The sequence below is a fragment of the Apium graveolens genome, chromosome 1, assembly GCF_009905375.1.
Source record: "Apium graveolens cultivar Ventura chromosome 1, ASM990537v1, whole genome shotgun sequence".
Classification (NCBI taxonomy): domain Eukaryota; kingdom Viridiplantae; phylum Streptophyta; class Magnoliopsida; order Apiales; family Apiaceae; genus Apium; species Apium graveolens.
The window spans coordinates 168,090,041-168,100,254 of record NC_133647.1 but is presented as its reverse complement, the minus strand read 5'-3'; the positions used below and the strand labels follow the sequence as shown (position 1 = coordinate 168,100,254).

At 29.7% G+C, this 10,214-nt stretch overlaps 1 protein-coding gene and 1 long non-coding RNA gene across 2 annotated transcripts; one reads left to right on the top strand and one right to left on the bottom strand.

The window, feature by feature from the left end:
* Positions 1-1,661: 1,661 nt before the first annotated feature.
* Positions 1,662-3,009, top strand: LOC141670301 (uncharacterized). The gene is made up of 2 exons (XR_012554515.1): positions 1,662-1,948; positions 2,663-3,009. It is a non-coding gene; the product is annotated as an uncharacterized LOC141670301 (long non-coding RNA).
* A 131-nt stretch (positions 3,010-3,140) lies between these two features.
* Positions 3,141-5,976, bottom strand: LOC141670285 (protein MODIFYING WALL LIGNIN-1-like). The gene is made up of 3 exons (XM_074476153.1): positions 5,595-5,976; positions 5,293-5,516; positions 3,141-4,321 (listed from the first exon to the last, which is right to left on the bottom strand). The coding sequence occupies exons 1-3, from the start codon at positions 5,697-5,699 to the stop codon at positions 4,084-4,086; spliced, it is 567 nt and encodes a 188-aa protein (XP_074332254.1). The 5' UTR covers positions 5,700-5,976; the 3' UTR covers positions 3,141-4,083.
* Positions 5,977-10,214: the final 4,238 nt, after the last annotated feature.

Here is a 10,214-nt window from a genome sequence, read left to right as displayed (position 1 = left end):
TTTAAGATAAAACACATAAAATTACTCGCCTATCAATTCTATTATATTTAAATATGACACTTATATTATGACATTTAAAACAAGTCACCTAAAATTAATCGTCTATCAATTCTATTATATTTAAAATATGACACTTATATTATATTCATATTTATACTATTATATTAAAGACGAGACATTGAAAGTTTGGTTGTCGGTCGTTGTTGATCGTTAGATTTTATATATTTAAAGAAATGAGTAATACAATAAAATCATATTTTTTTAAAAAAAATATTATAATATTATAAATAAGAAAACATAATACATAATATATTGGGTTTTTAATATATCAAATATATTACGATATATATGATAAAAACAACCGTGCATGGCACGGGTTATATACTATATATTATAATAGACAAAACATTAAAAGTTTGGTAGTCGGTCGGTATTTGCTGAAATTACCTAATTACCCTTACTTAACTATTTTAATTTAAATTGGCCGGTCAGTCAATTCTAATTCTAATTATGTTTAAGTCAACTTACTCTATCAATTTAATATCTATTTTATATCAAACTCTAAATCATTATAATTGAACTTAAATTCTGATTCATATTGAATTCTATATTATTCTAATTGATACTTCGGGCTAAAATAAATTTAATCAAACTAAATATAATTGGTTGGATTTGATGAATAAACGTGCCTCGAGATAATAAATATTAATGATTTGAATAAAAAAATAATACTATTGAATTAGAATAAACAAAATAATATATATTATTTATCTGGGATAAAAAAAGATATACGGTTGATCCAAACTAACACAAAATTTAAATTAAAATATAAACCGACCAACTAAAATAAAATCATATATACTAATTATTTGTGCTAAAATAGAATTATCTTATTGATCCGCATTTAAAAGAAAAATTAAACTAAAAATTATTAGTTAATTTTCGTCGGAGTTAGGCCCCTGGGTCAAAAAATAATGTAAACTATTGATCTGAGATAAATTAAATTAATATCCGATCAAGTATAATACATATTTTATTGATCTGAACAAAAAATTAACTTTTTACTAAAACATTATTTTTTTTAAAAAAAACACATATAAAATTATTAATAAAACTAGATCGTTCAATCAGTAATATTATCTTTTCTAATAGCTCTTATAGTTAATTGATTAAGTAATAATCTCGCTAAAATAATATTTTTATAAAGGTCCCGACATAATGGTGATATTGTACTTTTACTCTCAATAAAAATAAAAACTCGCTATAATTATTTCCATATACGGAGGCTATTACTTTAAATAAGTTTAACTGTTCTAAAAGAATTATAAACATATACGTGTATTAATATAATTATCATGAAGTCATATTATTTAAAATGAACAAATTTAAGTATTCAATTCAAAAAATAATTTTATAAAGTCGGTGTATTGTACGGGTTATAAGCTAGTATGATAATAATGTTTACAATGACATTATAGAAGGAGATAACTTTGAAATTGAAATTGAAATTAAAATTAAAATTTAAAGGTAGAAAGTCTAGGTGCACAATTTTGAATAATGAAGATGGCTAGGAAATATGGAGAAGCCGGATAGAGAATTTAAAATTTTTAGCCAATGGGTTGCTTGCTTTGGAGTGTACATTCTTGTTCATATTTTGTAAATATAGATCGTCACATCATTTATATATAAGAGGAGGGAAGGGTCAGAGATGCTCTGAAAATATTGTACATAATTGTAGATGTATAACTATGAAAATAACATCTACCATAATTACCTACAGATATACTTCTCTAGTACTAAAAATTAATCTACAGATATAATCTAGGCCTTCCGATAGGACTAAAAATGTCAACTACTATCTGTCAGGATAATTGTCGCAGATGTCGGTTTTTCTCTGTCAGCAGCGAAGAAGAATGAGATCCAACTACTGACAAATTTGCTTGCAAAGGTCAGGAAAGTTTATTTAACTTTCTTTCTCCCGCTTACTGTCTGATGTGTTGATCAACAAGTTGTGAGTTGATTTCATTAATTGCTACTTACACAGATATCTTCACTACCAAAATATACCGAATATTTTCCTTGCATATTGTCTTATTTGATTTAATAGTGAAATGTTATGTGTATTCACTCCTAGCAAAAATCACAGAGCTTTGTCATAATTTAGTTCAGCTAGTTGATGATCTTTAATGATGCTATACAGACTAATATGATTGAACCAGATGAGATCTCTGAGTATCGGACACTTTAGCTGACAATTGACATTGTAACTTTACTCCCAATTGGAGAAGGTTGATGGAAACTTGTAGTTTTATTAGTATTAGAAGCTGATGATAAAATTACAGATGAGAACAAGCAAAGGTTTTGCACTGGTAACATTTTTCCTCTATGCAAAAACAGAAAAAGCCTATTTCTTTAAAAGAAACACTGCTGATGGATAAAAACACATTACCAGAGTTTGTATTGAACTTTTTAAGAGCAAAAGGCAGAATTCTTCAGGTTCTGCATATGCTGCCGAAAAGGTTAATTTGCACGTTTTTCTTTTGGCTTCATCGTACAGAAATACTCCCAAAGTCTTTCTTATAGGTATTATATGATTATTTATATACATGAATGAATATGCAAGTTCTTAACTCTTCACATCTTAGTTCTCCATTATGTGCAGTCGATCTCGGATTCCAGATTTTAAGACTTCGAACAGAACTGTGCTTCAATAATTGTAAGCTCATTACCGGTCTGGATTAAAGCATACAAGTTTGATTATGCGCTGCAAATATAGTTAAGATGTCCCTTCAGTCTGTTTGTTCTTTGTTGTGGAGCACAGGTTTAAGTTTTATGTTTGTCTGGGATTACAAATTTGTGATGTAGTTGAACACTAGTGTAGTGTCTGACGACAATTACTTATAATGAGAGACTAATGTTGATGCTAATAGTAATAGACAGACTGAGGTACATGTGTTGTCATGAATCAATTAATTACTTTTGTATTAATATATGAACCCAGATTTATGATATCTGCATCAAAAATTTGAGCTATTTGTATTACACTCTCATTTGTTGTATATGTTACTTGCAATATGTTTAAATAATAAACCCAAAAGAATGATATATCTAAAACATACAAAAGATATTGAACCCGGTCATTTGCAAAAATCAACTATTCAACCAAGAATAGATTAGACAGTGATAACTAATCAATCAATTCTCATACTATATATTCTTAAAGGAATCTTCTCTTTTGTGGTCCAGTTATAATAATTAGTGACTAGTGGTGTTAGCAACAGTGAAGCAAAATTTTAACACTTTCCCCTGTGCGCCCTTTAGATTATTCCAAGTCCTCCCACTTTGAAGGCTTTTTTCCAAGTCAACTTATAGATAACAATGTCCCAGTTGGATGCTTCCTCATACCCCCTCCACCAGGATGACCTTCCCTCTGCATGTATACGCATCCACTCCCTCTATTTTAATATCTAAGTTCTTCCACTTTTATACACATTCTGCTTTCCTTTTTAAAAAAATCATGCATCTTTTACGAAATTCGAATCCTCAATATCCGACGTAACTTCAAATCTTAACATCCGTGAGAGAAACCGGGGAGATACTAGTTGACAAAGAGGTCATCAACACCAAGTCAGTCTAATTATATTTTGAAAACCAACTTTCCTAACAATAATGGTAGACAAATAATTGCCATGAAAACGAGTTGATGCGAATCTATTTTGTACCCCTCCGTCCCTTTCAATTATTTACATTTTTTAGAGAGTGTCCGACACGCATTTTAAGGTGCATATAATGTATAGTTCTATAATTTTTTTTTTACAATTTTGTTTTTCTGAATAAAAATTAAAACATTCAACTTTTATTCAGAAAAAAAAATTGTAAAAATAAATTACATAACTATACTTTTTATGCACCTTAAAATGCTTGCCGGACACTTACTCAGAAATGTAAACAATTGGAAGGAACTGAGGGAGTATATATCACACTGATAAATAAATTGATTACAATCCTAGGCTAGTGAAAACTAAAAAAGAAAAAAGAGGGGCAAAATGGATTGATTGTTAAACTGGATGTATATGTATGTGTTTATTCAACTTGTGCATGGATTTTTGGGGTGACATGGTCAACTTGAGTGTTCTTGGAGGTGGTGACTGATGAAAGAATTGTTGTACCAACTGCAAAGAGGGCCAGAATTCCTGAACCAATATAAACACCATCTTTCACAATGTAGCACTCCCCATCCAACCATCCATCACCAAATGCCTGTGATTGACTCATACTTGTGGCTGCACTTGCTAAAATGGCACTAATCACGAAGCTGATCCTGCATAATTTATAATTGTAATTAGAAAGTAATGTTATTTAATTTCTAATTAATAAAATACACAGCTCAATCTCAAGACAAATTGGTAGAACCTAAGCCGATAAGTGGTCCCCGTTAGAACTGTTTAAATTTGTGTGTAAATTTCCGGGAAAGAAAATAAAAGATTTAATAACTGCTTAATAAGTTTTTGAAAGCATTATGCATACAGATATTTACTGCATATTGTTAGATGTAGTTTTATGTAGGAGAATATAAAATAACATGTAATTTATAGTACAGAGGTTAATAAGTGATCATAACCGATTTTTTGAGTAATTAGGCCGATTGGTTCCTTCAAGTACCTAGATAAGAACAATGGTACTTATTGTGCTTACTATTATTTGAGAAAAGGTCCAAAAAAGAAGGCCAACTTGAAACTTAACAAACATGTGTACATCATTTTTCAACTTTCCTACAAGTGCTACAAGTATATCGAAGTAAAATACTATACTTGACCAAATTTCATTATTTTCTTGAAAAGTATACTCGATTTGTTTTTCCATTTCCTTAAATTAATAATTATTTCCTTGCTAATAATTAATAAAAAGGACTGAATATAAGAATAGTTTAAAATCCTAAATTTAAATTCAAATACAGAACCCCATGCCAAAAAACAAGAACTCTTGAACTCACATGTTAAGATGCATATGAAATAGTAATGTATTCCCTCTGTGCTGATTTTATTGTCCACGATTACCGTTTTCCCTCGTTCTAAAATAATTGTAAATATTTTATGATTACGGTAAATAAAAGTGAATAAAAGGGAAAAAAATACGGATAAATATTGCTATCCGAGTTTCATTTTACGGTAATAATTGATTTATTAACTTGATTGAATAAAATGATAAAACGTGGATTTCCAAACAAGAAAAACTGGACGAGGGAGTATACGTTAAGTCGGTAACTACCAGAAATAAACATTTCCGACTTACCAAGAAACAGAGAGTAGAAAAATGGAAATTCCAGAAAATCTGGGCTTACAGCTGCTGCTGATTGTACTGTTTCTTCTATCTCTGCCAAACCAAAACTTTTTGCAAATAAAAAAATTGCTAATAATCTGGGCTGCAAACAAACAAACCAAAGCAGCAATCCCCAGGCCATATGCATCACTTTTTGGTATATAACATAGCTTCCCATCTAATCTTATATCCTTCTTCTACAAAAACAACAAACATAATAAATTATGGAAATCATTAACATATCAGTGTATGTACATAAACTGAATTTAAGGTACCTTGGATTTCTTGAATTCTGCAGCAATACTAAGAGCAAAAGAGAGGAGGGCAATAACCATCACAAAGGTTAATATTAATGCTATGTCCAGTCTGTTTCGTTCCATGAGAAACTGAAGAGAATTCAGTTTTCCTTTTTTGATCTTTTTGTGTCAGAAAATGAGTGTATAGATATATGTTATTTGATATGTGTGTTTAGATATGATGTAATAAGATGATGATAAAAAGGAGAGGGAGAAGATAGAGAAGGAAGGCTTGGAAGTTACTTAAAGTTGGATGCTGAACAAAGAGGGTTGGTTTTTTTGGTGATGTTCTGTTTCTTGTTGCCTTGTAGCGGAGCGTGGAAGGAGGGTAGGAGGTTACGAGAGCTAGTTTTTTGAATTATACTTTACAATAACATGTTACATATTAAATATTTGGAGGTTAACCCAAGAAACTTACATCAGATTTGAGCGGTAAATGAATATAGTTGTTCATGAACAGAATTTGGGATCAGTTCGTTTAAGTAAACTCGGCGCGGTTCATTTAAAAATGAGTCGGTCTTGAACATGAAAATAAACGAGTTAATCCGAATTTTTTGTCAATTCTGCTTCAACTCGGCTCGTTTAGTTCGGGCTCGACTCGGATTAGGCTCGAACTCGGTAACTCGACTCGGTTCGGATAAAGTTTATATATATTACAAATTATAAATTTTTACTAATCACTTAAATATTTTTACTAGTATATTTTTTCATCATTTATTAATAATTTAATGGTTTTTGTTTATTATTTTAAAATTTATCACTTAGTTTTTTCGTAAGTAACTATAAAATTATTATCATAATACATTCATCTCCAATTTTTCATATTTCATAAACACCGTTAAATAACTTGTAATTTACATAAATCAATATTAAGTAAAACAGCAAAACATAATAAAATTTTGACATCGTCATTTTAGAAGTAATGTATGATTTATAAAGTTATGAATGTCTCAGTTATTAAAAATAAAATTTGATATATTTTTAAAAGTCGCCTTTCAAAATAAAATGATATAGATTGGGAAAAAAATGTAGAGTGTGAGCATGCGTGTATACAATTATTGGATAAGACTAGTTGTTGATCTCGATACAACCTGTAAAATTTAAATTACAATTTAATGTTATTCATCTGAAAAATATATGCAAAATATTAGTGGACAACTCGACTTGGCTCGAGTCCGGCTCAACTTAGTTGTTCGTGAACAAACTCGAGTTCTGCTCGGGCTCAACTCGTTAATAAATCAATCGAGCTTGAACATCACTTTCCGCTCGGTTATTACACTCAACTCGGCTCGGCTCGTTTTAAAAAAAATTAAACTCTACTCGGCTCAGACCGAACTTGACTCGATTCTGTTCGTTTGCAGTTTCACATGAGATGCAAGTAGATTTTATATTTTAATGTAAAATAGTAATGACATTTTTATGAATGTATATGATTTTTTGTAAATATAATAATACTCTAAAGGCAAAATTGTTTCACGGGATAATAACTCGGGGATAACTAATTTCATCATAATTAGTCATATGAATAAAATAATTATATCCTATATTTGTTTGGAAGGATGAAATTTATAATTGGACTATAATGTTTTAAAATTTTATCATATGTTTATTTTGAGAGATAGTCATTGAGACTGAAATATAATCCTTTAAATTTTTCAGTCATATGTTTGTTTCACATGAGATTATAACGAAGGGGGATTATAATCCTTTAAAAAATGACTTGTAAGGGCAAGTTCAATGCTGCAAAATTGCTATAACTATTGTTATAATTTGGCATCAAAAAATATTTTTTTATGCTAAAACAAAACTTCAACTTACATCATTGGTTTCAAATTTAGAATAATAATACATATATGCATATTTGTATCCAATTATAGAAGTTCTTTGGAATTGAAATTTTTGACATTTGAATTCTAATTATAGAAATGACACAACTTATAAAATTGCATTGAACTTAGTCTAAGCGGGGATAAAACAACAACTTCCCCCACTAAGTATTAGACGGGATTATAATTCTATGAATTACTCCTGCAAAACAAACAAACATGACATAAGATAATTCAAAAGATTATAATTCTTGGATAACTCCTCACTAATATTTTACAAAACAAACATCACACTACAACAAAAATAACTAAATTCCACCAACTAAAAGCCGCTGATTTTAATTTCCACCGATTTTGGTGGAATTTAAGATCAACTAGAATTTTCTTTGACGAATAAGTAAAAGCCACCGCACGCGGTGGAATTTAATGTCGATCGCTTTTAATCGTTGTAATTTACAGTCAGTCGCTTTTGATCGGTGGAATTTAATGTTGATCCCGCTTTTTATTTGATATAATTCATTACAAATAGGCGGGAAATTTCCCTCCAAAAATTAAAAAGATTGGAAATAACAAAAGCAACCAAATTCGGTGGTTTTATATTAACAATAACTAGCCTAAAACCCATGCGATGCACGGATTATTTTTAATATTATATAATTTTTTGAATTTAATTTGAAGTAAAAATTGTAAGCTATAAAATTTATTTAATTGAAGTTTTTAAATATATGAGTTGATAATAATTATAAATATGCACATAGGTGTATAAGTGATTGATATTTTAGTTTTAAAAATGAAATGACTGAAAAATATAATTTTTATATGTGTGTTTACAAAAGATAATAATATTTTAATTAAAAAATAAATTTTAACTCAGCTTAATAATGTACGAATTATCTTTCGTTTATTATATCGACCAAATCGAACTAATTATATTTAGATTTATTTTAGTTTAATCTGTTTAAGTCGGTATTAATGGTAAAAAAATTATGTTTAATGGTAAAAAAAATTATGTTACCTGGGACAAAAATACCTATTATTTTATTTTAACTGGTCTAATTATTTTCTTATTTTAATTTTGATTTATCATGAATCAATTTTATAATTTTTGCTCGAATAAATAGTATATATTCATTTATTTTAGTTTCACGCTATTTTACTATCAGAAATGATCTAAATATGTCTCTGAACGAGTATGAAAGTATCAAAATCCTCATTCTGAAAAAGACTGAATATCCTACATGTATGGTAAATATGCTAATGCACTTGGAAGCTACAGATCCAGACTACCTCGACGTAATCAATGATGGACCTTACAAGCCAACAAAATTGGTACCTGCAACTCCTACTGTTGATGAACACCTTCAGTTGAAGGAGAAGAGAGAGTGGACACCAGAAGAGAAAGCCTCTGTGCTGAAGGATGCAAATGTAAGAAATATTTTGCATAACAGTCTTGACTCTATGATGTCAAACAGAGTTATAGCCTACACGACTGCCAAAGAGATCTGTTATGTCACACACACTGTAGAAGGGGGTTGAATACAGTGTTTAGCACAATCAAATCGAATATAAGAACTCAAGTAACAGAAAATAGATTTTTTTCAATATAATAAACTCTGTTACAATATGGAACTGTCCTCTCTCAGTGATGAACAAATTATCACGACAGCTGCTAGAGTTACAAAGAATAATAACTTCGATAATCGTAACACTTATAGTGTAAACTCTATGCATGTGTTTATATACTACAGAGTTACAAGATAAATTCTAATTGAAATTTAATTCTACTTCCTAAAATATATCAACTAGTTATCTTTTCTTCCAAGTATTCTATTCTTCACAGAATTCCTTCTTCATGCATATTTATTTCTTTCTTAGTCTCGATCTTCTTTCCTTTCAATCAGCCGCATGCCTTATCTGAAAGTCATCTTAAGTCCTAATATTATCTCCTGATAAATATCTTTGGATCACTTAAATTCTGATAACTTAAGTTCTGATATCTTAAGTTCTGTCTTCAGTATAAGTGCTGATTTCCAGTTAAGTACTGATTTGTCCTGTTAAGTAAGATCTGAAAACTAAATACAAATCATATTACATATGACATTATCAAATATATCTAACAATCTCCCCCAACTTGTAAATTAGCATAATATACAAATCCAACAGATATTTGATGATGTCAAAAACATTAAGTACAAATGCATGAGAATTTGACTAGATAACTACAACTTACAGTCCTTTAAGCTTTACCATCTTTAACTTCTGATAACAGCTTCAGTCTGTATACACTTCAGAATTTAAGCAGTTGTAGATCTTTGACTTGGCTTCAATTTCTGATCTCTTTGATATCAGGAGTTGTTCTGAGATAGTTCTTCAACAAACATCTCTCAGCATATTCAAGTTCATTAACCATCCTCCTTTTAGCATTTATCAATTCAGCTGTATCTTCTCCGGTTTGAAAAATAGCTGCTCTGAGATCATTTATCTTAGCTTTTCTTATCTCCTGATCTAGTCTAATCAGATATGCCTTGTCAGACTCTAGATTGAATTCCACAGCCTTATAACCCAGAAAAGTAGTTATAATCTTAGCTGAGTTAGGCTTCATATCGATAATATCACCTTTGTGATCTCTGTACTTTGAACAATATGTGCTGTCAGACTTTACAGAATAAAGCTTCTTCTGTCTTTGAATTTGAGACTTTAAATATCCTGCAGCACTATCTGTTAATCTGTCTTTCACTTGAAGTAGAAATAGAACATGTTCCAGTTCCTCAAA

Coding starts and splice junctions, on each gene's coding strand:
- LOC141670285 (XM_074476153.1), bottom strand. CDS start 5,699: ATGGAACGAAACAGACTGGACATAGCATTAATATTAACCTTTGTGATG. Junction 5,517..5,594: donor CAGAATTCAAGAAATCCAAG/GTACCTTAAATT, acceptor TTGTTTTTGTAG/AAGAAGGATATAAGATTAGA. Junction 4,322..5,292: donor TTTCTACTCTCTGTTTCTTG/GTAAGTCGGAAA, acceptor TAAATTATGCAG/GATCAGCTTCGTGATTAGTG.